Genomic DNA, 26,841 nt, shown 5'->3' with positions numbered 1-26,841 from the left:
CAGCATCCAAAAATATGAATGCGGCAGGGATTTGATTGTTCTTTCCCAAATATTCTAAAGCATTAATGATTAATCTAACATTGCTCTTCATCTGTCTCCCCTGTATAAAACCTGTTTGGTCGGTATGTATCAATTGTTGAATAACCACCATTAACCTATTTGCTAATATTTTAGTAAAAATTTTATAATCTACATTAAGTAATGAAATAGGTCTATAATTTTTTGGCTGAGTAATATCTTGATCTTCTTTGGGTATCAACGATATAAACGCTGTCTTCCATGATGGGGGCACTTTACCTTCCGATTGAATTTTATTAAATAATTCTCTAAGAGGTTCTACCATTTCTAACTGTAAGTTTTTATAATAAACCGCTGTTAGGCCATCTGTACCTGGTGCTTTCCCTAACTTTAATTGTTTGATTACCTGCAGGATTTCCCCAGAGGTTATTGGTTGGTTCAACTTTTGCCTGTATTCTTCTCTAACTAGGGGGATTTTCTCTTTATCTAAGTATTTATCTATGTCTAAACCCCTAATTTTGTCCCCTTTGTACAGTTCTGTAAAAAATTCCTGAAATGCCTTTTGGATCTCCTCCTGTTGAAACACCTCCTTCCCTCTATAACACAATTTGGATACATTTCGAGTTTTTCTTTTTTTCCTAATCTGATAAGCCAACCACCTGCCGTGTTTATTTGCGTTGCAGAAAGTATTGTGTTAGGAAACAAAACACGATCTGGGTTCTCGTTTTTATCTGTAGCTTACATCCCCCACCGCACCTTCTTCTTTCTCAATTCCACCTACAGCTCCTTCTACTTTTTCAGTCTCAGTTGTAGGTGACTCCAGTAGTTGTGCCACAGAGTCATCTTTCCCAGTTTTCTCTGCCATTTCTCTAAAATATTCTGCATAGAAAGCTTCTGCCTTATCAATTATATCTATCCTGTGCCTTTGTCCTTGCCATGTACATAGTAGACCTTCCGGTATGAGCCATCTGTAATTAACACCTTTTTAAATCAGAACTTTAGTCAAAAATTGGTATTCTCTTCTCCTCTCTCTCACCTCTCTTGGAATTTGTTTGAGAACTACAATCTCCTTGCCGTTGTATTCTAATTTTCTATCTCTCATTTTCTGTAAAATTTGTAATTTGATTGTTTTCTTAGTAAATCTTACATGGATTTCCCTTGGAAGAGCATTTCTCATTGCATATCTTGTATGTACTCGGAAGACTTCATCTATGGCATCTATCATCTTATCTTGGGATATCTCTAATACGTTTATCAGGATCTTGGATATTATCTGTACTAAGTTCTCTCCTTTTTCTTCTATGTTTTGAAATCTTAAGAAAAATTCAGACCTATCCATCTCCCATCTTAGTATTCCACTGCTCTCCCTTTCCACGTCACTCAGTCTAATTTTACATTTTTCTCTGATAGGCATCAATCCTTTCCTAGGATTGATTTTATATTAATCATAAATGATTTTCTTTCTAAGGAATTGAATTGAATTGAATTTATTTGATTTCTATGCTGCCCAATCCCGAAGGACTCCGGGCGGCTTACAGAATAAAAAGAAATTAAAGGAAGTTAAAAACAATAGGACACACGGTTAAAAAGGAACGCAACAAACACCCAATCAGAAGGCCTGCCAGAAAAGCCAGGTTTTAATGGCTTTGTGAAAGGCCATGAGAGTGGGTAAAGAAGATGAAGATATGCTCGAGAGCTTTAACAGATCATAACCCGGTTTGGATGGAACTGGAATATGGGAAGGAACCTGGAAGGTCTTAGAGGTTAAATGAAAATTTATTTAGATATGAGAAAAATGTCAATGAATGTAAAAAACTGTTGAAAGAATATTTTGCTTTTAATATGAATAAGGGAACATCTATGGAAATGCTTTGGGATGCAAGTAAAGCATATATGAGAGGAGTTTTAATAAACTTAAATTATCTATATAGACATAAACAGGGGAAAAAACGAAAGGAATTAGAGGAAGAGATAAGAAGAAAGAGCAGGAGGTAATATCTAACCCAGGCGATAGGAAGACAAAAGAGGCAATCACTTTACTACGAGCGCAATTTAATATGTTGATGTCAGATCAGGTGGCTACTACCGTATTTTCACGACTATAAGCCGCACTGAAAATCCTAAAATTTGATCCAAAACCGGCAGTGCGGCTTATAACCCGGTGCACTTTATATGTGGAAAAAGATCTCCCAGCTGCTTTCGCGGCTTCCTGGAGCGCCAAGAACCTTCGCGCTCTTCTCCGCTCCTCGCGACTGCAATAGATGTCCAGAAGCAGCTTTTGGGGCTAATGGGGATTGGATTTCCAGCTCGATAGCCCCTGCCGCTTCTGGACGTCTATTGCAGTTGTGAGGAGCCGAGGAGAGTGTGGAGAAGAGCACGAAGGTTCTTGGCGCTCCAGGAAGTCGCGAAAGCAGTTGGGAGAGGCGCACGGCTTGGTTTCTCCTCCCTGGACGTTGCAGCAGCAGCCCCAAACTCACCGATCTCAGTGTTTTTCGCATCGGGGTGTGCTGCAAGAGCATGCCCCGATGCGAAAAACACAGAGTTTTTCTCTGTGGCAGGGGCTATCGAGCAGGAAATCCTGTAGATTCACATTCAGATTCCGTATCCACGTTTCATAAGCAACCTCTCTTCTTCCATGTGCCTTGTTTACCCACATGCACACACAGGCAAACCAAAGATCCCCAAAGCTCCAAATGGTCAGTCAGAAAAGCAAAATCTGGCTAGCGAAAGGAATTCAGTGAAGGGAACAGTCACGTCAAATCCCTGCCTGGCGGATGTCAGTCTTGGAGCTAAGAAGCCAGACAGACAACCGCTTACTCGTGCACGGACTTGGGAAGGCAAGCAAGGCTTGGGAGCAAAGCCGTCGCCGTGTGGGGCTTTTCACGATGGCTTGTGCGGCATGAAGGCAAACATGATTCACTGGGCAGTGTAAAGAGGGCGAAGAGCACGGCAGGGCGGTGGTGGAATGATCGGCAGGGATCATCAGTCGCCTCGGAAACCGAACGGGCGACCCGGAGGGAAATCGATGAATGGAACCCACACCACCGAAGAAGTGACAAAAATACACTCCTTTGATCCAGGCAGCCTATCGGCAGGGCGTGCACAAACATATTCTCCAACTACCTATGTGTGTGTACACCCAACGAGGGCAGTCTCCCACACAGATGGGGAAGAAAACCTAACGTAATGTATCCAGCCCACGCGAATTATTTTAACCGCGGTGGGGCGCGGGCAAAACACACCACGCGCGGACACAGCGAATTTAAAACACCAGTCTAAATACGCGTCTACCTACCCCGAGGTAACTCGAGTTTCAACCCGCGTCCTTAGCGCGTACAATGGGCAACGGAACCAATGCAAATCCCACTCCACCCCCCCCCACACGACCGTAAGTAGACGATCGGGCTTCCGTGCATATCCAACTGTTTTAACGGGAGGGGGTCTTTGACCAACCCGATTACGCTCCTGTCAGCCGCGCACAGGGAACTTCTATCACCCAACAGCGGAGAGAATCCACTCGTTCCCTGATCGCACCGATGATATCCACGCCATATTCCGGGCCTGGACCTTCGCGCTCTTCTCCACACTCTCCTCGGCTCCTCACAACTGCAATAGACGTCCAGAAGCGGCAGGGGCTATCGAGCTGGAAATCCAATCCCCATTAGCCCCAAAAGCCGCTTCTGGACATCTATTGCAGTCGCGAGGAGCGGAGAAGAGCACGAAGGTTCTTGGCGCTCCAGGAAGCCGCGAAAGCAGCTGGGGGAGGCGCGTGGTTTGGTTTCTCCTCCCTGGATGTCGCAGTAGCAGCCCCAAACTCACCGATCTCAGTGTTTTTCGCATCGGGGTGTGCTGCAAGAGCATGCCCCGATGCGAAAAACACAGAGATCGGTGCGCTTGGGGCTGCTGCTGCGACGTCCAGGGAGGATAAACCAAGCCGTGCGCCTCCCCCAGCTGCTTTCGCGGCTTCCTGGAGCGCCAAGAACCTTCGCGCTCTTCTCCGCTCCTCCTCGCGACTGCAACAGATGTCCAGAAGCGTCGGGAAACGTGCGGCTTATAACCCGGTGCGCTTTATATGTGGAAAAAGTTTGAAAAATTAACGTTAATTGATACTGCGGCTTATAATCCGGTGCGGCTTTTGGTCGTGAAAATACGGTAATTTATTATATGCTAAACATAACACATTTTGCAACGCAAACAACCCAGGCAGATGGTTAGCATATATGATGAGGAAAAACCAAAAATCTCGTACTATAGAAAAAATAGATTATAAAGGTAAAGAAGTTTACCAACAGGATATGATTAAAAAGGCTTTTTTAGAATTTTATAAAAGATTATACACTGGTGATAAAATACAAGGTTTAGACATAGATAGGTACTTGGAGAAAGAGAAAATTCCTATAGTTACGGCTGAGCAAAGGGAGAGATTGAATCAACCAATAACTTCATAGGAAATCCTCCTGGTAATTAAACAGTTAAAAGTTGGGAAGGCACCTGGACGGACTGACAGCAGTTTATTACAAAAATTTACAAATAGAAATGGTAGAACCTCTTAAGGAACTATTTAATAGAATCCAATTGGAAGGAAGGGTACCACCATCTTGGAGAACAGCCTTTATCTCCCTGATTCCGAAAGAAGATCAAGATCTCAGCCAGCCAAAAAATTATAGGCCTATATCACTACTCAAGAGTGGAGCACTTTAAACACCCCAACCTTTGTTGGGAGCCGGACTACGCCAATCATGGTCCTAACAGGGAACAATTTTCTCATCCTAACAATTTTCTCCTCAGGAGAGAGGCTGAAGACAGTTGGCTCAGCTAAAATGCACTCCACTTGTCTGGAACCAGCAACAGTTTGCCATCCCCCTTGCGGACACACACACACATGCGCCGTTCTGGTTTCCCACGCAGGGAAATCTGCCCTTTCCCCTCCCCCCTTCCAAATGTCACCAGCAGAAAAGAGTGCCAAGTGCTCTTTTTTTCTTGAAATAAAATATTTTATTCATTTTCATTTTCATTTTATATAATCACATATATACTGTGCAAGATTGAGGCCATATAACATTAAGCGATAAACATAACTCTTCTTATATTCCAAAATACAAAACCAACATAACACTTCAACCCTCCAAACACCCTTTCTTTCTCCCCCCTCCAACTTTCCTTTCTCCCTTCAACATTCCCCTCTTCTACTTCCCCTCCCCCTCTAACATTCCTTTCTCCCCCTCCCTTCCATCTCACCCTCCTTCCATTCCCCTCTCACTCCCTCTCTGCCCCTCCCTCTTCTTCCCCTCTACTCCTCACTTCGGTGTATTTCTACTATTCATCAATGTATTCGGCTTCTTATTTTATACTAAAACTAAAAGAAAGAAAAAAGCAACAGTATACAAGTGCATTCTTATTGTTTTAAAATTGATATAAACTATATTTCCCCCCTCCCCCCCTATGACCCCCCCCTCCCTTCCCCCCTTCCGACTTCCCAGATCCCATACCCAGTATAACTTTTTATCAAACACAGTCTGGAGTATATTAGAGCCAAGTAAATTAAAAGTTAAAAGAGAAAAAAAAAGAGTAAAAGAAAAGAAGAATAAGAAAGAAAAAAAAGTCAATAAACTCTCTACTTTGAGCTCAGCTTCTCATCACTACAAAAAGTTAAACAGTCCTAATCTCAATTAATTAATTACTTTCAGGTTTTCAGACTATATTAAAACCAAGTAAGTTAACCAAGTAGAATTCTTCTCTAGCTAGAGGCCTTATCTCTTTATCTAAATATCTGTCTGTTAAACCCTTAATTTATCCCTTTTATGCCTCCTTCCTCTATAACACAATTTAAACACATCTCGAATTCTTCTCTCGATTTCCTCTTCCAGCTCTTCTCTTCCCTGCCTCTGTCCGTATCCATATACATATATATACACATACACACACATATATATATGTATATACATATATACACACACCTATACATACACATACATATGTTTTATATTCATCTGTACTCCTCTCATATATGCTCCGCCTAGGTTCCTGCAAACTCCCTGGATATATCCTTCCAAACAGTATATTAGATAACAATTTTTACAAACATCAATAGAGTTTCCATCTCAAAATAAGCTCTCATTCGACCTCTACTACCCTGCCGTCTACACCACTCTTCCCAGCTCCATCCGAACTAGGCCACGATCCAGGAAAATCAACACGATCTCCGCCCTCCTCACCCTGGAAAATAATTCATCAGTAATTTATATAAAAATTTGAAATTATCCATCAAGTCTTTTCAAATCCCATACAATATATCTTCCAAAGAGATCAGCATCAGTTCTTTCAGCCTTAATGTCTCTTCATCGGTATACAACTATACCATTTTATGCAAAACAAAAGTCACCAAATATTGACCAAGTTCAAAGTTAAACAAATATTTTGGATCAGTTAATTTAATATAATTTTCTTACAGAGAAATTATGTCGTTTTGAGCTGTTTGATATAGCAAGATGTTTACTTTCTCTTTTATAATGGTTTCGTAGATATCTCCTTAATCAATGGCTGATAATCATAGATGTTGCTGCGATCCACCTTATTTTCCATTCGTCTAGGAGCACGGCTAGGTCCTTGTTCTCTGGTCTTCTGCTCTTCCGAGAGGGGAAAGCGATACTTCCTGTCTTGTGATTGTGTGTTTTGTTGTTTCTCTTGTCCTTCTCTTTGTCTTTCTCCGGGTCCAGGTGGTTCAGGATGTCCCGCCTTTAGGGTCTTATAATAAAAATCTTGGGCTTCCCATACAAAGTTGAGATGATATTTTTGCTCACCGAATGTAATTATAATACCAAATGGCGCATCCCATCTATACTGTATTTGACGATTTCTGAGTTCTTTAACTAAAAAAGCATAGTCTCTCCTGGCTCTTAACATTTGGGATGGTATTTCCTTGAAAACAATCAAGTCCTGTCCGTCAATTCACAGCCTGGTATTATAAAACTCTTGTAATATCGCATTTCTGGATTCTCTTGTAGCAAAATATATGACTACATCTCTTGGAAGCTGTCTCTGTTTCGCCACCCATGAGTTATGACGGTAGATTTTTTGGATCTGCCAATCAAAGTTGAGTCCCGGACTTCCCACCAAACGACTGAAAGCCTCTAAAAAAATTTGTTTCAAGTTTTCCTGTTCGTTTTCACGCAATCCCGTAACTCTTAATGCAAGCTCCATCTTTTTGTAGTTTGTCATAACAAGTTGTTTTTCTGCGTTTTCAACTTTCTGTTGCAGCACTTCAATTTTAGATGTCAGGTTGGTGTTGGCTTCCTCCAAGAGCTCCAATTTATCTTCCATTCCAGCAACATAATCTGTCAATACTGTTACAAAACCGACCATATCCTCCTTTGTTTGAGCGATCTTGGTATCAAGCTTATCACATAAGTCTGTAATAAGTTGCTTCATCTCCTCTCTAAATTCTTTAAGAGTCTCAAAAAGAAATTCTTTCGTTAACAAATCTCCAGTAGGGGGCGTAGAAGGCAAGGGCTGCGACCTTGTAGCAAATGCCTGAGATGTGTTGCTAAGAAGACGTCTCCCCAATCTTGATTTCGGTGCCATTATAGAAAGGAAGCAAACAAAGTCTCTGCTCGCATTAGTTTCAGATAAAATAGTTTCAGTAAATTTTTAGAGGTTGATAAGAAAATTTTTTAAAGGAGGCTAATTAAATTGTGAGAAGTTATTCCTTTGATTCTGTGCCAGGAAGTTGGAGATATATCGTTATAGCAAATGCGGAAGCTAAAAAGTCGCCATTTTAAAAACAATTAAACAAAGGAGTTTTTTTATAACATCGAAGCTGGTATTTTGATAGAAAAACAAGTAAAGAAAAGTTCACAGGTTTGGTCTCTGCTCGTATTTATTTTCAATGGCTTAGTTTCAAAAGAATGTCCTGAGGGGGGGGAGGGCTCGCCTTGAGCTGTAAAAAAAAAACAGCTGAGAAGATCTGGCCGGAGTAAACGACTCAGCTTAAGGTGATCCTCCTTCTCCGTTTACAGCCAAAAAAAAAACCAACTGCAAACTACAAAGAAGGATCTAACCACCTGGGTCCCTCCCTGCTTTTTCCTTGCCTGGAAAAAGAGATATCTATAGATGTTAAATAGATATACGAACCAGAACTCTGGGGGCAGCTCAGTTAAGCTGAGTTAAGTCTGCCAAGTGCTCTTTTGATTGGGGATGGCTTTGGCAGAAACCGAGATCTGCAGGTTTAACCAACTGTCAGAAAACTCTTCTCTCCCCCATGCCAACTGTCCCCTCTCCCAGCCTGAGGGCCAGCTTTTCTGGCTGAAGACAGAGAGTAGCCCTTTGCATGGCATTCCTTTGATCCCTCCAGACACCTGGCAGCCCAAGCCGTAGCTGACAAGCATGGTGGAAATCGGAGGAGCTGGCTGTCTTTTTATACTGGAGTCTTACTCCCCATTGCAGCCATCAGCTGCCTTCATTTGTTTGTGCTGCTTCTGAACATGGCAATGTTCTTGGAAGTGCAAAAGCCACCCAGACAGCAACTGACAGGCATAGAGGACAGTCTTCTCCCACTTGTCATGCCACCACTGGTCAGCTGTCTCGCTGGCCTCTGGATCAGTTCAAAAGATCAGACAGCTACAGGGGGAAAAGTCAGTTTGAAGGAATTACCTTCTCAGCCAGCCAAAGAAGGAACTAGGGGAAGGAGGAACATGCCAACCTTTGTTGAAGGTCAATGGGTGCCATCTGATTCCACCTCTCCATGTCCAAACTGACTGCAACGCTGCAAGACTGTACAAAAGCTCAGTGAAGTACATTAGCTGATGGCTCATGGAGAAAAACACAAGCTTAAGCCTGAAAAGCCTGGGCCCAGACTATTTGAGGAACCATATCAACCCAATTGGATTCATCTGCACTGGGCAAAGGGCATGCCCGTTGTGTTGTCACCTGGCAGGAGAAGAGCCTTTTCTACTCTAGTTTCTGCCCTCTGGAATATTGTGCCTCTCAAGGTGAGATCTACCACCACCCTCCTGGCCTTTTGGAAGGGCCCGAAGACCTAGCTCTGTCCAGTGGCCTGTGGCTCCAATGGGGGGCAAATTGTTCTGGAGGAGGTTAATGGGCAAAGACTCCCCTCCTCCCTGTGTGCATCTTACTCCCTTCTTTGCAATCTTTATTAATTTTAATGTCAATATCATTATGTTTTATTGTGTTGTTTTTATCTGGTTGTAAGCCACCTTGCCTTGATTAATGAAATTAATAAAAAGGCTGAATTTAATTGATATGGGTCAGCAGAGAAATGAAAGCAACTACATAAAAAACACAAAGAGGAAAAGAAAGTTTTTTCTAGGATTTCTTGTGTCATGGTGAAGCATGAGTTTAAAAGCCAACATGTGGACATCGCAGTAATATTTGGGAATGTGAGTGTATAATGATGAGATTGTTTATTTTAAGGAGTAAATCTGAGGGAAATTGCTAGTTTAATTTTAGAAAAGTAGATTTTAATGAACTTAGGGAAAGGATGAGTATGCTTCCATGGTAGGAGATGCTAATCAGAAGTGGAGCTCAAGGTGAGTGGGAGATCCTAAAGGAGATACTAAAAGCAAAATTACACAATTCCAGGTAAGAGGAAAATTGGAAGGCAACGTGGCTGCACAGAGAGCTTGTGATGGACACAGAGAAGATGGAAAAAGGGACAAGGAGTACCGAAGGGGAGCCTGGACTGGTAGGTGTGGGATCCCGAGAATACAAGCTCAGAGCAAGCTGAGTTAGCAAACAATGCTAAGAATAACCCGAACTCCAAACCCAGAAGCCACCAATGTAAGCGCTGCACCTTGCAGTGTCAGGGAAAATGCTGCAAAGCTTCATGGTGGTTCTTCTGGAGCAGAGGAATTATTAAGGGTTGAAAACTGCCAGAACCCTCAGCACAATAAGGACATGCAACAGTGGTGCCAATCTTGGATCAATGCCACCCTTCGGTACTGATGAGAAAGGACCAAAGATCTTTGAAGAGGGACTGAAGGATTGAGCCAAGAATGTTTAGCCTAAGAACTTCTCTCTCTCTCTCTCTCTCTCTCTCTCTCTCTCTCTCTCTCTCTCTCTCCCTCCCTCCCTTTCCCTCTCTCCCTCTCCCTCTCCCTCTCTCCTGTATGAGAGAAAATTTAAAGTACCTGAAACAATATTTCAGAGAAGGCAAAATATGGTTCTCTGTTCCAGAAATGGGAATGGCAAAGGAATTATATTTAAAAAGGGCAACTTTTGGCTGAATGTTGTAGAAAAAGGAACAAGGAGGTATTTCAGCCAAGACTTTACATCCCACTACCTTAAGCTGGGCAAATACTGATTCTGCTCCCCCCACCTTTCTGGTTTACTTCTGTCCTGTTCAAATGCTTCATTCTATCTATGAATACTTACTTTCATGTAAATTGCTGTGGAGATTTCAGTGATATTCCTAGAATCCTTTCACTTGTCAAGCTGGGTAGCCCAATGGAAAGGTCTCTGGTTTTCCCAGAGTGGAATGTAAAGTCTTAGCTAAAATGCCTCCTTGCTCTCTCTTTGACCCGGAGCTCCCTTCCTCAGCCATACAAGGAGCAAAGGCTGGTGTCAGCCTCTGTTTTGCTGCTTGCTTTTTGGCTGCCATTGAAACGGGGAGGGGGGTATGGTATTTGGGTATGGGAAATATTCTATACAGGAGGACTGTTAATTGGGAGTTGTTCTCACCATCTACTGTGCATATGGAAAGGAGAGGAGTTTCCTGCCAAGGCCAACTGTCCGGCATACCAACCTGATGATGATTTTTTAAGATGTCTCCCACATGACAGCTGTGGAGATATTGGATTGGACTATAGGCTGGGGTTACCAAGGGGAGGGGAATGGGTCATGTATTGATATCTAATGCTTGCGCGTGCTTTTGCTCAGATCCAGCTTTGCTTAGCTTCTATTTACTTAAAACCAGTAAAAGTACTCTTAATTCTGCAAAATGGAGTTGAGTGGTTTCTTTCTTGGTTATTAAGTGAAGCAGCCTTGACATTAAGTTGGATCTCACTTCGCACCCATCCTGGAGCTGACACCTTTCAAGGTGGGTGCACCCAAAACCTGAAGGATGTCCCACCAAGGCAGCGATCAAGAAGAAGATATGGGAGCAGCTGCATCCTCCTGCCCTTTGGAGCGAATGGCTGGCCTGCATTTGGAAGACCGATCCGTTCGACCCAGATGGACCTGGGGAGTGGGACGGAAAGATGACCCCGAAGAACCTCTGACTGGAATTACTATGAGGAGACCCAGATAACCAGTGGCTGACTGGAGGGATTCTGAGGAGGAGAACCTTATGATTCCCAAGCGATGAAACTCTTTGAAGGGGCATGGAAGAGGCGCTGAGCCCGTGAGAGTGGTCTGGAGAGAGAAGTCGATCTCCAGGAAACAGAGGGAAAGTATTCAGAAACCTTGTTTGACCCGAGAGAAACTGGAGAGGCCGAAGGGGGAGATGAACAAGATGATCCAATCACCGCGGTTAGAAACATTCCAAGAGGAGGGGCCCCTCCCCGCAGACGCCGGATGGCTAAAGTTCCTCCATTAAGTGTAAAATATGGGGGGGGGAACCAAAGGATTTAGGGTTCTTCATTGTTCAAGTATGGAATTATATGCAAATGTATGGTGATGAACTGGTCACTGATGAAGCAAAGGTAAGAGTTATTACTATAGCTTTGGAAAATAAAGTGGCGGCATGGGTGGTGGGCTTGCATAATGCTGATTCACCCCTACTGAGAGACTATAATGGATTTATAGCCGCTTTGAGAAAACGCTTTGATGATCCACTCACAGAGCGTAAAGCAAGAATTGCTTAAAACTCTTACCCAGGGGAAACAGTCAGTAGCTGATTATATACAAGAATTCCGTGAGCTATTAGCTTTTATGAGGGGTTGGTCTGAAGAAGCGTTGTTAGATCATTTCACTGATTCACTCTTTTAAACAAAGAGATTTACCAGCACTGTGTGAACCGGCGCCCCCCCCCCCCCCCCCCGTAGACTGCAACCCTGGTGTGAAGTGGCTGCTGATGTGGAAATTGACCTGGCCAGTCTGAATTATCAGGAGGAGAGTGAGAACGAAAAATCCCCGCCTGCCAAACCTCCCCCCCAAGAGCCCCGAAAGAAGGGAAAAGTGGATTTGCAAGCAAACCAAAACCCTTCATGTGCTTCCGCTGTGGGAAGGAGGGGCATCACGCCACTAATTGCCACATCAAGATGACCCAAAAATTTTCCTCTCGGAGAGAGAAAAGAATGGAAAAACCTCCCAGCAAGAGAAAGGAACCTGCCCTGAAGGGGGAGGAACCAGCTCAGCATTTCCACCCTGGTGAGAGGGGGGAGAATTCCCCCAGCTCTTCGGAAGAGACCGAAACCGAATCTAATGATGAATGCCTGGTAAGTTCCCGATTGGGACCCATGACTATTCCAGTTGAGCTAAGGGTGCCCTCTTCTGGTGCACAAGAGAAAATGCTGGTTCTTTTAGATTCCGGATGCACACGATGCATTATGAGCCCAGAAATAGTGGAAAAACTGGGATTAAGGCTTAAAATTCTAAAAGTTCCAATGGCTTTTTGCCAGCTGGATGGTTCTATTGCGGGAGGGAGCCCTGCTCATTTTGTAACTGAGCCTGTTGATATGTGGATGGGAACCCACCAAGAGACAATAAGTTTTATTGTGGCCCCAGGAGTGGACCGACCCCTTATTGGATTGCCCTGGCTGCGTAAATGGAACCCGTGCATAGACTGGAAGAGGGGTTGGTTGCGCATCCGGTCTGCTACGCCCCCTGAGAAGGAAGGAAGGAAGGGTTCCAGAACCGAATAAGAAAGACCCCAACCTGGCAGCTAGAGGGCAAGAAAAAATTGCGGGGGAGGAAAAAATCCCCAGAGTACTGGGACCTGAAAGATGTTTTCAGTGAGAAAATTACCTTCTCACAGGGCCACCGACTGCAGCATTGATATTCTCCCTGGGGTAAAACTCCTAAACCTCAGATTTATTCAATGACCCCTAGAGAAATGGACAAATTAAGAAAATTTATTGACAAAAATTTGGAAAGGGGATTCATTGAACCCGCTAGGCCCTGATCTTATTCAGAGAAAAGAAAGATGGCTCCTTTTGTTTGTGTGTTAATTTTAAAAACCTGAACGCGATTTGTGTCCAAAATCTCTATCCATTACCATTAATGAAGGACATGCTGGCCCAGCTGGGTAAAGGAAGAATTTTCACAAAGTTAGATCTACAAGAGGCCTATTACCGGGTGAAAAATAAGGAAAGGGATGAGTGGAAAACTGCATTCAACTGCCCTCTTGGTTGTTTTCAATTCCGTGTTATGCCATTTGGACTACAGGGGGCGCCAGCTGTTTTCATGCAATTGATAAATGAGGTTTTGCATGACCACCTTTACAAAGGCGTGATGGTCTGTCTTGATGACATCCTTATTTACACGGAAACACGTGAAGAACACGTGAAACTAGTTTGTTCAGTATTGAAAAAAACTTCGGGCGGCAGAACTGTATGCTAAATTGTCTAAATGCGAATTTTATCAGGAGAAGGTGGATTACCTGGGGTATCACATCTCCCACGAGGGTATAGAAATGGACACAGCAAAGGTCCAAGCAATCACTGAATGGGCAGCCCTCCACACCCGTAAACAATTGCAGAGTTTCTTAGGTTTTGCTAATTTCTATCGTCAATTTATTCCTTCATTTGCCAGAATTGCCCTGCCGATTACGAACCTCATAAAATCAAAGAGGGAGGCCAAACCTAGACCAGGTAAACCCTTGAACTGGACTATGGAATGTCAAGCTGCGTTCGAGAAATTGAAACGGCTTTTTGCAGCTGAACCAGTTTTGAAACACCCGGACATGGATTCACCATTTGTGGTCCAGGCTGATGCTAATGATGTTGCAGTGGGGGCAGTGTTGCTTCAGGCAAATGCTGATGGAAAGTTACAACCCTGTGCTTACACCTCTCGGAAGCTAACCGAGACTGAAAGGAGATGGGCTATCTGGGAGAAGGAGGCTTTTGCAATTAGGTGGGCCTTGATGACCTGGCGACATTTCTTGGAGGGGGCTAAACACCCTTTTGAGGTGTGGACTGATCATAAAAATTTAGAGGCATTAAAAACTCCCTGGAAATTGTCCCCCAAACAAATGAGATGGGCACAACACTTCAATAGGTTTAATTTCATTTTGAAGTATATCCCAGGAGGGAAGAACTTTATGGCTGATGCTTTGTCCAGACTTCCTCAATATAACAGCTCAATGCTTAGTGTCGTCCAACCAGTCATCCCAACAAAAAGCCTCGCTGCTCCGGTTGTTACCAGAAGCCAGACCGGTTCCAATTTGGAGGTCACAAAGCACCTCGTTACACAACTCAAAGACGCTCTTGAAACTGATGAATGGTTTCACCAACATATAGATGAGTGCACCATGAAAGATGGTCTGGCCTGTATTTGGGCTAAACTGTATATTCCCGTGACTATTCGGAGTCTGGTCCTTCAACGTGCCCACGATTCACGCATGGCTGGGCATTTTGGTTTTGTGAAAACCCTGCTGGTTGCTAGTGGCAATGGGATGTAAAAATGGACCCTAACTGGGGCAGGTTCTGGTATGTACAAGAAATCAGCTTAATGGTGGAGGCCATATTCAGAGCAATAGTCACAACCAATGTTGACAAGCACAGACATCACAGTTGAAAGCAAAGCAGAAAATCATTCTTTAATCTCTCACACATTAACTTTTCTTTTTATTTTGACACAAAAATGTTCAAAATAATAGTTGGATGTTGCAGTTGTTCATATTAAAAATCTAAAAGGTGTGACTGAGCCACTAAGAATGGAATCAGAATTGAAGGCTTAATGATGGTGCTCATGCCCATTCATTCAATCAAGCTTTTCCAGATGGGATATTTACACCTTGGGTAAGAGACCAGCCATCCTTCCTTCTCACTTTCCTGGCATCCGGCTTCCTTGCAGATCCATGTTATGATCCCAGAAAGGCTCAGAAGAAATCTTCCTCCACGCTCAAAAGACTTGACATGCAGGGGGCCTGGTCACCCCAGCATGGATGGGGCTGGAATCAGCACAGCACGGCCACTTGAGACAAGAGACTAGTCCCTGTGTTTTGGCCAGTATTGAACGGGGGTCATCTTGGAGCTGGAATATTTATTGCAGTTCTGTCTCTCTCTATATATAATATTGACAATCTCACCTGCTCTTCTTTAACATTTTTTTTTTTCAAAATGAGGGATATGACGACTATTTATAGCAACATGTCAAGATTAAAATTTCTGCCGGAGGTTTCTTGCGTCTGTCTGGTGAACAGCTGTTCCAGGAAGCTTCATTGCAGCAAAGCCCGGATCTGCTTCGAAGTGGTGTCATCATTGAGGTGCCGGGTGGTGTACCTAGGAGGAAGAAGGCAAGAGGAGGATAAGCACAGCCATCCGTCCGAAGGTGGGAAAAAGGAAGGGACGTGTATGAAGCTCCAGAGCCTCTTGGCCCCCGGTGGGTAAAGGGTGGATAGATGGCCCTTCGCAAATGAACAGGAAAGCCCCAGAAGAAAGGGAATCGGGGAATAAGCTAGCAGAAGTAAGTGTGTGTAAGTGTGTGTTTTGTGATGGAGAGAGACAGCCAGGGAAAAAAAGGGTGAGCTCCAGAACAGGACCAGGGTGGAAGAGAAGGCCTCCTTTTGCACATTCCCTGAGTGCAAAACTGGACAGGAAGTGGCTGTGTGTGGTGAATGCAGAAAATCCCTGTGTACCCATCTCCTGATCACGACCCTGATTTCTTCCTGGCGAAATCCACCAACACAATGACACATAACCGCATTTCCTCCCAATTGCCCTTCCTGTATGTCCTGCACCTGGCATACCCACCCCCAACCTCTCACCTTGTAGGCAGACCCACAACATGGGCTGCATTCACACCCCTCGCTGACCTCTTTAGTTTGCTTCTGTTTCAGAGCATTGTGCAAACTGAGTAAAAGAAGCATTTTGGTCACCCATGCTGTGTGAACGTAAGATTTTCTGATAGACTGTATAGGTAGTCCTCAACTTTCAACAGTTCATTTAGTGACCATTTGAAGTTACAATGGCACTGAAAAAAATGACTTATGACTGTTTTTTACACTTCCGACCTTTGTACTATCCCCGTGATCAGGTGATAAAAATTCTGTTCCTTGGCAACTGACTCCTTTTTATGACGGTTGCAATGTCCCAGGGACATGGGATCCCCCTTTGCGACCTTCTGACAAGCAAAGTCAACAGGGAAGCCAGAATTGGTAACCATATTAGCAATTTAACAACTGCAGTGTTCACTTCACAATTGTGGCAAGAAAGGTCACAAAATGGGGCAAAATTTACTTGAAAAATGTTTTGCTTAACAACAGAAATTTTGGGCTCAATTGTGGTCATAAGTTGAAGACTACCTGTACAAACAAGCAAAGTGATAGAAGTGAGGAGAAACAAATGACCTTTAAATGCCAACAAAGTCCTGTTGAACTGCAAACTGAGGACAATTCTTACCCTAAGAAAGCTCCATTTCCTGGTTTGAAAAATGGGAATATTTATTTGTATTTGGGCAAAACAAGAATAGTTACCGACATAATAACTACAGTACAGTTAAAACCTCCCGGCCAGCTGTCTCTGCCTATATCTTCTTCCCAACTTCATCCTGTGAAAGTTCTCCGCCATGATTCCCGTGAAGCTTCCCAGAAGGGCAATGGCTAATCCTCTGTAGCTCCATCACCCAAAGTGCCTGGTCAGGAGCCACCCTGGGCCTCTGGTGGGTGCAGGAGCACCTTTGGAGCTGCCATACCTCAGAGCATTGAGAAGGCCTTCTGTGCTGTTGGAGGGCTGCTCCTTCAAAACCTTGATGCATCCTTTCATCTAGAGGGAAAGAGGAAGGAAGGGCTTTCTTTTTGCAGAGAGGAGCAAGGGCTGGAAAGGCGCAACCAGATCTGCTGACTTCAGCTCGTGAACTTTCACCAGAGACCAAAAGAGCTGCTCCTGTCCCTAAGGGGTCCTTTTAGACCTCTGACTGTGAATGAAGGGCATATGCAGCAAGATGAGTAACAGCAAGTTTAAGCTGGAATGCAAATTCTTTCCTTGCCAGGGAGATTTCTGCAAAGCTTTCTGTTACATTCCTTTGAAAACCCTCTCCCCTTTGCTCCTCACCTCCAAAGGAAGGGCAGCCCTCCTCTTGGGAGGATGAAGGGGCTGTAAGGGGTCTCATGCGTGTCCTGCATGAGCAGAGAGAGCTTTCAAAACACGTGGGGCAGTCACATCATTTGCCCTTAAGGGATATTCTCTGGTAGGAAGAGTACGAAGCCAAAAGTGGTTAGAAAACAGGGGTGAGTCTTCAACTGAAAACCCCTCTTGCGAGTGAGGCAGGGGACCTCACGGAAACTAAGCTTAGCCTAGGGGCTGCACTGGGTGGGGGGATTGTCTAAAAATGTTACTCACATCTATTTTGGAGGTCTTGGTGAATGCCCCCACTGGGTGGACATGATCATAGAGGATGATGACTCCCACCATTACCCGCATGCAGAAGAGGAGAGTCTCAGTGTTAGTGAATCTGCTGCGATATTCCCTGTGGGAAAGCCGAAGAGAAACGTGGAAAGAACTGGCTCAGTTTTCCTTCCTGGAAAAATGCCAAAAGCCATCAATCCTGATCTGAGCCTGCACCACTTCAAAGAAGCCTGTTTGCCAGGGAGACAGCAGCCTTTTCCTGCTGCATTCACCGCTGGTCCTTCTGCACTTAATCATAAGCAGAACCACCAACCCTCTTGGGCATGGGCCTGCCGCCTCCTTCCGGACAGCATTCCTGGGGCCTGAGTGGCAAGATGCCTGTCATGTAAGCAGCCCAGCAGCTTCCACAGTGCAAGCCCCTGTTTGTTCAGTCCATGGAAGAACCAGCTAAAACTCACGGAGTTTCCAGCATCACTCGGCAGACACAGGCCATGGTGCTCAGACAGTCTGTCGTGTCTTCTATTGGGAGAGTTTTGTTCTGAAAGAAAGAGAGCAAGAGGCTTCGTGGGTTGAGAGATCTCTTCCTCTTCATCAGGGGGAGGAAGCACCTTTGGGATCAAGGAGGGGGCTCAGACCCCTCCCTCCCTCCCCAGAGCCTCTGCAGCCCTGGGGCATTTCACTCATCATCAGCCTGAATCTTCTCCTCTTGGGACTTGCAAAAGTGTCCCCAGGAGATCTCGTGGCTCACCTCCGAGACAAACTTGGTGGTGGCACTGCTCAGAGTTTTCAGCATCGGGGTTGCCTCGGCGTAAAAGAGGGACATCCGGTTGGCCATCTCATTGTTGACCTCACTCTCCACATCCAACTGCAGGCGTGGGCACAGAGCAAGGCAAGGACAGTGACCTAAGAGGGGACGACTGCAGGACCACAGTGGGGATGGAATTTCTCTGGGGAAGAGCCGGCTTTGCTTGCTCTCATTCCCCCATCAGGGATGAGCAAACTCAACCCTTCAAGGAGAAAAGCAAAGCAGGGTCTGCTTTCCCCAATTTCAAAAGCCCACCTGGCTAAGGGGGCACATTGGTCCTACTGATTGGTTCCTTGGCATTTTTCACAACTGACTAAAGGGTTAAGGTAAAACTGGTTACTATCTCATAAGCAAATAATAGATTTTAATTAATCACCACATTGCTCTGCATCGATCTTTTGTTTTTTCCCAGTTTATTAATACCAGATTTTTATGTGTCCAAAATTTTTATGTGTCCAAAACTTCACAAATCAGAGAAGCATTTCCTTACTTGCAAATTGTTGATTCGATTTCGACTGATGGTTCTTCTGTAGTAGCTAAAATCGTTCTGAATGGCAGGATTGGTCATCTGAGGGAGACAAAGGGGAAACATGGAAAGTGCTTCCTCCTGGCCCCACTGCGGCTTCCCTGGAAGCCCCAACATTCCCTGGGGAGGAGGCCCCGGGCCTAAAGCTGATCCCCAGAGTGGTAAAACTCATCATCCCCAACACACTTGGGTCCCCTAGCAGGCAGTGGCAGGGCAGGGCAGAGAAAAATCCCCATTTAGCTGCTTCCTGTAGCAACTATGAGATGCTTTCTGGCTGCTCTGAAATGTGGGCTTGATGATGAGAAAGAGGAGGGGGGGGTAGAAAGTTAGTGTTGACTCTTAGAAAGTACATAGATTGATTTTCTCCAGGGCAAATGAGCTTAATTCTCTTTCAGAATAAAATATCTGAGATTAGGAAGAGTGGTTGCAAGGTGTCCCTTTATGTTACAACCCCTTGATTTTTAAATGTTTTGTGGGAAATTTTTAAATACATGTTTCATGCTCTTTGGAAGGAGTTTTGATTTAAAGCAGCCTGGCAGGCCCTCTGGGTAGGCCATGGGTGGAGGAGGGTCCCTTGGGCCGGCGAACAATGGCTGAGGGTGGGAGCCTCTTTGTCCCTGTCAAGACTCTGATCCCGGGAGGGGGGGCTTCAGACGGGGGGAGGGAGGGGGGGACCTGGCAGCAAAGGACTTGGCTCCCGCCCTGCTCTTGCCTAGCACCTAGATAGGGAAGCCTTGGGATCAGCTGCCGGTGTGGGAGGAATTGGCAAGGAAAAGAGAAGGGAAGGCTTGTTCCCTGGTTTCTGATCCTGTGAAGTAAAAGAACTCTGTGGAACTGGGGACACAGCCTTGACCCTGCTCTGAGCCTGTAGACCGGCTGCCAGGTCTTTCAAGGTAGCACTCATGGGAAGGGATGCTGCTCCCACGTGGGGAGGGGGGAACCCACATTGAAGGAACTGGATTCTCCTGCAAATGGGGTGAGGCAAGGAAACAGGTCAAGCCTGCAGCAACCTGCAATGACAGGTTGGATCCCAGCCTCAGCCACACAAGGAGACATCACAGATAATTCCCATGGCAAGATTTGTGGAGGAAAAGGAGGAAAAACCCCACTTGGATATTTAAAGACAGATGGAAGCTGCCTGCCTGCTGGGCTGGGTAAGACCCAAGTGTTGTCCTTTAGAAAGAACAAGGAAGGTTTGCAATGACATAAAGGAAACAGCAGTGATAATGTTTATAAATACCACATTTTATGAGGAATTATGTGTTTTTCTGCAGTGACTTACTCTCACCAGATATTACTACAATCTTCTTATGGGATCTTACAATACAATAGCAGAGTTGGAAGGAACCTTGGAGGTCTTCTAGTCCAACCCCCTGCCTAGGTAGGAAACCCTATAATGTTTCAGACAAATGGCTATCCAACATCTTCTTAAAGATTTCCAGTGTTGCGGCATTCACAACTTCTGGAGACAACTTCTGTTCCACTGATTAATTGTTCTAACTGTCAGGAAATTTCTACTCAGTTGTAAGTTGCTTCTCTCCTTGATTAGTTTCCACCCATTGCTTCTTGTTCTACCCTCAGGTGCCTTGGAAAATAGTTTGACTCCCTCTTCTTTGTGGCAGCCCCTGAGATATTGGAAGACTGCTATCATGTCTCCCCTAGTCCTTTCTATTAAACTAGACATACCCAGTTCCTGCAACTGTTCTTCATATGTTTTAGTCTCCAGTCCCCTAATCATCTTTGTTGCAATTCTCTGCACTCTTTCTAGAGTCTCCATATCTTTTCTACATCGTGGTGACCAAAACTGAATGCAGTATTCCAAGTGTGGCCTTACCAAGGCATTATAAAGTGGTATTAACACTTCAAGTGATCTTGATTCCTAGAACTGTGTTGGCTTTTTTGGCCGCTGCTGCACACTACTGGCTCATATTTAAATAGTTGTCTACTAGGACTCCAAGATCCCTTTCATAGTTACTACTATTGAGCAAGGTACCACCTATACTGTACCTGTGCATTTCGTTTTTGTTGCCTAAATGTAGAACCTTACTCTTTTCACCATTGAATTTCATTTTATTATAGTGCCCAATGTTCAATGTTCTTACGGATATGTTTGCTCAGTATGTGATTTACTCAGAGAACATGGACGACCAGAGTAAAAAGGAAAATGAATGGGGCAGAGGAGAGAGAGAATTCAGCTCAGACAGAGGCAGATAAAAGATGGGAGACCCAGGTGCCTCGGTGCCTGAGCAGGTTTGGCGCATTTTGGTTGTCCCAACAGAATCAGGATTAAACATGGTTAACTTAGGACCAGTTGTGAGCCTGAAGCCACAACCTCCCCAGGAACCCCTTTACTTCATTCTCCTGCCCTCCATCCTTCCCCTCCACCAAGGTACCTTGAGCTCATCGAAGCTGAGGGTGAAGTGTAGGATTTCTGCAAACTGCTTGGCCAAGGCCTGCTCTCTCTCCAAGTGCTGGGTGGGGGGATGTGGGGGGCTGGTCAGGGCCTCCAGCAAGCTCCGTAAGGCGTTCTCTAGGGGGGGGGAGCAAACAAAGGGCAGGTCAGTCCCTGTATACCACTTGGGGGGCTGGCCCAATGCTAGAAGGGGGGCAAAGGAAGCCTGTGGAGAAGCCCATCACCTTCCCCCAGGTCAGGGGAGGAAGGTGCGCACAGCCAGACCAGGCTCTTTGTGCCCAGCACTACAGGAGAAGAAGCCCCAGCTGCTAAGAAGAGAAAGCCACAGGAAAGAGGCAGAGGAAGTGGCGCCCCTGTTCTCCCTCACAAAGGAATAAGGAAGAATAACTGCTTCAAAAGGGAAAACTAGAACCCCGGGACCACCGTGTCCAGAAAAGCCCCTCCCTCAATCAGGTCCTTTGTCCCCTTGGCACCGGAGGACACGGGGGCACAATACTGACTGCCTTCTCTTAGGTGACCAGAGTCCCGGTAAAATATAATGTAAGGGCGGTGCGATAATAATGTAAGTATAATCAATAAACCAAGAAAGAGGTGACGGTCCCTGCCTATGAAGATGCACCCTGAAAGACAGGCTGCACAAGGTGAATGGTGTGTGTGTGTGTGTGTGTGTGTGTGTGTGTGTGTGTGTGTGTGTGTGATGGACTCGCCCCTGTCATCTCTCCCTTCACACACCAAGCAGGTCGACACATACCGAGCCTGAGAGAAAACTCGTAAAACCGTTTCAGCTTCGCCACAAGGGGACACACAGCATTCCAGGCCTTTTCTTGAAGTTGCAGCTGGCTGGGGTTCTGGATGGCCTGAAGAAGGAAGAGAGCAATGCTGGATGTGCTCCTCCTCACACCTTCCATTGCTATGCTTTCATTTCCAGAGAAGCAGTGGCAACCCCAACCAGGCCTGCTCTCCTGGGGGGTCAGCTGCAGGATGGACTCCCGGGAGCTGGGATAGCTGGAGAAAGGCCCCATGGCAGCTGAAGCCCAACCTCAACCCCCAAGACTTGGGAACAGCCTATCTGGAGGATGTGCTCTGACTAGCCAAGGCCAGCAAGACAAAAATGTTGAGTGACCAGATCCTCCCCAGCAGAATCCCTGGGGCAGGATCTCTCGGTTGTGAGAACACAGCTGCCCATCACAGCCACGGGGCTGGCCCAGCCTGGGGTGGCTGCAAGCTTGGCTCGGCTTGTACCTCCCGGATCTCTTGGCCAGCGCCTGTGTAGGATTGCAGTTCTGCCAGGATGGTCTGGGCCTCCTCCAGGACAGCGTTCACCTGGTTCCAGATGGCCGTCTCGGCTTCTGTGGGCTGAGCATCTGCAGCACACCCCACCCAGGAAGGAAGGGAGGCAAAGTTCAGAAGCTAGGGGGCACAGGGGTTGCCATCAAGGGGAGCACATGGAAGGGAGGAGGATGGTCAGCTGGCCAGGGATGGGAAGGAGCCAGGGCACTCTTGGAAGTCCATAAACCGCCTCCCCAAGCTGGCTAGTCTATCCAAGCTGGTGCCTGGAGAAGCAGGATCTTCAAGGGAGTCATTGAATAGCCCCATGGAATCCATGAGCTTCTGTCCCCAGATCCTTTGCCCCCTCACCAAGGATGAGAGAGAGGGAATATCTAGGAGGGAGGGGAAATATCTTGGGGCTTCCCCGGAAAGCCATGACTCATGAGTTGCTTTGCTCTGTCAAGCCAAGCCCTTTGGCCCTGAGCAGGGCAGGATAAATTGTAGAAAATAAATATACAGAAAAACATACATGAGAACCAAACAGAATAGAGGTGTGAAATAGAGCTTTAAGCTATGGCAACCCAAGTCAGGTCTACCTAGATGCTGCTAAGCAGGGCTCCCTCTCACCCCCAGGGACCATCTGATGGGTCAGCATCCCCCTTCTTCCTGTCATTTCTCCGCCAGGGTGGGTTCCTCCTTCAACTGTTTTTCCCAGTGAGGGCTCCTCCTGAAGAACGGACCTCAGCTCCCAGAGCTCCCCAGCCAGGAATTCCGCTCTCAGGTAAGGAGACCCAGGTTGCTCCCTAAAGAGGTCCCTGTCCTTAAAGAGCTCACGGGGGCTCGCAGGGGGGGGGTCACTGATCACAGTTCTGTGGCACCTTTTACTGGTCACTGGGGATCCCTCTCCAAGCGATGCTGCTAATGAAGCCTAGAGGTCTTTATGCTCTTCTGGAGATCCCACTTTCCTCTTGGAAGCCCTTCATGCCACCCCCCTCTTTAATGGGCCTGCCCCCTTCCTCTGCAACTGCCATTTATCTGTCTGGATGGTGCCCCCTTCTACCTTCCCCTCCTGGTTCCCAGCTCCACCAGCCTGCTTAGCTATCGCCCAGCAAAATAACACCAAATGAAAGAAAATCAATGTGAATAAGGCAAAAATTAATGAAAGAACTTGTGAAATTAAAATAAAGACAAAAATAATTTTAAAAACCCTTCTCACGTTCAAAGTCAAGGGAAAAATTAGGGCCTTGGTCATGCTCATTATAAGTCAACACTTTAAGAAGGTCCCCCATTTGACACACCTGCAAGAGAAGAGACAAGAGGGAGAAAAGCATGATGGGTCATGGGGGGAGCAGGAATGGCTCCTCATCTGGGGCAGGAAGAGTCACCAGCAGATCCTGGGGAACCGGTCAGACCAAATTGAACGCACAGCCAAAGGCAAGAAAACCCAGACATGCATTGGGGCCGGTCTGGCTTGCTTCTTCCTGCCCCGAATGGAGGAGAGCATCGACTGATGGCGAGGAAGACCAATGATAAGGAAGAGAAGAGCCACTGTTCTCTCAGACATGGGGGAGGGACACCCCTGTGGCAGGCCCGCCTGGGGTGGTCCATCGGGGCTGGAGCGCAGCAGCTCTGCATCCCCCTGTTGCAATATTGAAAACCACCTGTCTGCCTGAAGGACACATCCCCAGGAAGGTTTTGAATAAAAGTGAAATGTGAAGCACCTGAAATGGATCAAAGCCTTCATGGGGCATTTCCAAGACCCCAGAACTTCTTTCAGTAACTCCTAGAATGCCTTTTCAAAGGCTGCCAGCATCACTGCTCCCATTTTGCAGGTGGAAGCAGTGAGGGCAAGAGACAACCACTTGAGCAACGAGCACCTGTTGGGACCAATATATGTCTGATGCTCTTAACCAATCCAGCCCTGCCAGCTCAGGTGAGCATAATCAATAAACGTCCTGTTAATTTTATCCCAAAGGTAAAGCTTTTCAATTACAAGAAAGAAATGCACAAGCCTTTTGTCTCTGTCTTTGCGCCAGCAAAATTCTCTTTCTTGTATGGGAGACAGACTGTGGGGACGGAGGGATGGGTTTGCCTCTGCCTCAGACATGCAGGGAAAGACTCTTAGGCTACAAGCAGCCCTTTTCACCTGCACTGACAGATGCAACCTTGCCTGCAACTGAAAGACCCTTAGCTGGGTTATAAATTATTTACATGGTTTTGCTTTTTACTCGTGGTTTTCCAATCTGTCATGTATTCTGATCATCTCAGGGTGGCACGTGGGGGTGCAAACTGAAACACATATGCTAATAAAAGGGGGCAGGGATTTAATGATGCCCAATTGCCTTGAGGGGGAAACTCTGCACCTGAACCTCGAGGGACCTCTGAGCATCTGTTCTAAAACAGCCCCTCCCTGACAGAGAATTTGCAAGGCTGTCTGACAGCAACCCTGCTGCTGCTCTTCTGTAGGGCAAACTTGCCTCCTCTGCGGCAGATGCAGAGGCCAAAGGAGGCCATGGCCCGAGCCCCACCAAACTGGTGGAGAACAGTGACTCCCCTGCCAGGATTTATAGGGCCCCCAACTCCCCCTTTGTTTTGCGTCCGGGACTTACTTTCAAAATCCAGGAAGAAATGAGGACAGTTTTCTAAATCTTTGCCCAGGACTTTGATCAGGTTGCCCATGGCAGCAGACCTAAAGCAGGAGAAAGTGAGGAGGGTGGGAAGGCCCAAGGGAGGCCCAGGTGGGACGAGGGCCCCCCTCATCCCCCTTTGCCCTCAAAAGCTCAGCAGGCCACCCCCTCCCCCCCAAAAGACCAACTGGCAAATCCTGCTGTAGCTCAACCCTGCCTGAGGATCAAGCACCCCTCACCCCCGGCTGTCCCAGGCAGAGCCCCCACAACTCCCCTTGGGTGCCAGAAGCCCCGCCCCTTTGGGCTGCAGGGGCAGGAACGGAGGCCTGGGGAGCTGGACCTCAGGCTGCCCATAAGGCTAGCCTGGTTGTGCCCCTTCATGATTGGCCCCACTTTGCAGTGTTCATCGGGGAGGCTGGGGGGCAGCTGAGGGTCCTCTGAGCTTTCAGGAGCTGGAGCCTGTGCCCAGCTCTGGCCCTCTGGTGCCCCCTGCAGTTGGGCTCCTCTTTCCATCTGGTTAGGGATTCAGACCATTTTTTTCCCCTCAGACATTTACATTGCAAAATTACATTTAACCTTTGAGCCATGATGGCTCTCAGAGTGCGCCGCTTCTGTCTTTCACTTTCTCTGTTGTTCAGAAATCTTCTCTTTTGGCACCCCAAGGTCAGGACCTACTCACCTGGGCCTAGAGCCGGCCCTGGGCAGCAGACCACAGGCTGGGCCCCTCTTTGCTTTCATGTTCCTTTGCATTAAGAACAGCTGGATAAGCATCCCTCAAGGTGCCCTTTTTGCTTCTTGCAAGCAGCCACAACCTGGACAGTAGGAACGTCCTCCTTTGCAATTCCCCCCCCCCAAGTCTGGCTCTGACATGAGCACTAGTGGGATGGAAGGGGACTGGGGGAGGCTTGTGCAGTGCAGGAGTAGCCCTTTTACCTCTGCTTATGGTGCTTGGGCAATGTCTACAGCAAGGAGTCCTGGAGTCCTGTGGAGATCGTGACACACTTCATCAGCTGGGGGGATCCTGCAGAAAGGAAGGGGCAGAGAAATGGTGTGTGTGTGTGAGTGAGTGAAGCTTCCAGCTCCAGACCCTCCTGGCCAGCTCAGCAGTTCCTTTCTGGTGTCTGAGCAGGAGAGCAATAGCAATAGCAGTTAGACTTATATACCACTTCATAGGGCTTTCAGCCCTCTCTAAGCAGTTTACAGAGTCAGCATATTGCCCCCAACAACAATCCGGGTCCTCATTTTACCCACCTCGGAAGGATGGAAGGCTGAGTCAACCTTGAGCCGGTGAGATTTGAACAGCCGAACTGCAGTCAGCTGAAGTAGCCTGCAGTGCTGCACTCTAACCACTGCGCCACCTCGGCTCCCTTGGCTCAATGTCCTTGGTGTAAACTGAGGATGCGAAAATGGACACCTGAGGTCAGAAAGAGACGTGGCACGACAAAACCGCGCTCGACTAAAGCGCGCCCGATTAAACCGCATCGCTGATGTCATCAACAGGGCGACAACAGCGAGCGCGGAGAAAGAAGGGCGCTTTAAATAGCGCTTTGAAAGCAAGCCGATTCAAGTTAAGGTAAGGGTTAGGTTTAGGGTTAGGTTTAGGGTTAGGTTAAGGGTTAGGGTTAGGGTTAGGGTTAGGGTTAGGGTTAGGTTAAGAGTTAGGTTTAGGGTTAGGTTTAGGATTAGGTTTAGGGGGGTTAGGTTTAGGTTTAGGGGTTAAT

The 26,841-nt window shown here is 46.5% G+C and overlaps 1 protein-coding gene across 2 annotated transcripts; it reads right to left on the bottom strand.

Moving 5' to 3' along the window:
• Window positions 1-14,809: 14,809 nt before the first annotated feature.
• On the bottom strand, window positions 14,810-26,130 carry LOC116515945 (protein FAM49A-like). Of its 2 annotated transcripts, XM_032228274.1 has the most exons (11): window positions 26,054-26,130; window positions 25,103-25,182; window positions 22,467-22,588; window positions 21,976-22,081; window positions 21,205-21,341; window positions 18,776-18,853; window positions 18,229-18,345; window positions 17,939-18,018; window positions 17,475-17,601; window positions 16,828-16,898; window positions 14,810-15,416 (listed from the first exon to the last, which is right to left on the bottom strand). In XM_032228274.1, exons 2-11 carry the CDS (start codon window positions 25,170-25,172, stop codon window positions 15,353-15,355), a joined length of 972 nt encoding a protein of 323 aa, XP_032084165.1. In that variant the 5' UTR covers window positions 25,173-25,182; window positions 26,054-26,130; the 3' UTR covers window positions 14,810-15,352. The 2 variants fall into 2 exon arrangements, with proteins under 2 accessions (XP_032084165.1, XP_032084164.1); XM_032228273.1 differs by lacking the exons at window positions 25,103-25,182; window positions 26,054-26,130 and adding an exon at window positions 23,710-23,866.
• Between the last annotated feature and the right edge of the window lie 711 nt (window positions 26,131-26,841).

The sequence above is a fragment of the Thamnophis elegans genome, chromosome 12, assembly GCF_009769535.1.
Source record: "Thamnophis elegans isolate rThaEle1 chromosome 12, rThaEle1.pri, whole genome shotgun sequence".
NCBI lineage: Eukaryota > Metazoa > Chordata > Lepidosauria > Squamata > Colubridae > Thamnophis > Thamnophis elegans.
This window is presented reverse-complemented; position numbering and strand designations above follow the sequence as displayed.

Coding starts and splice junctions, on each gene's coding strand:
- LOC116515945 (XM_032228273.1), bottom strand. CDS start 23,824: ATGCTTTTCTCCCTCTTGTCTCTTCTCTTGCAGGTGTGTCAAATGGGG. Junction 18,346..18,775: donor ATCGAATCAACAATTTGCAA/GTAAGGAAATGC, acceptor CCACGCCTGCAG/TTGGATGTGGAGAGTGAGGT. Junction 16,899..17,474: donor CCAAGACCTCCAAAATAGAT/GTGAGTAACATT, acceptor CTTTCCCTCTAG/ATGAAAGGATGCATCAAGGT.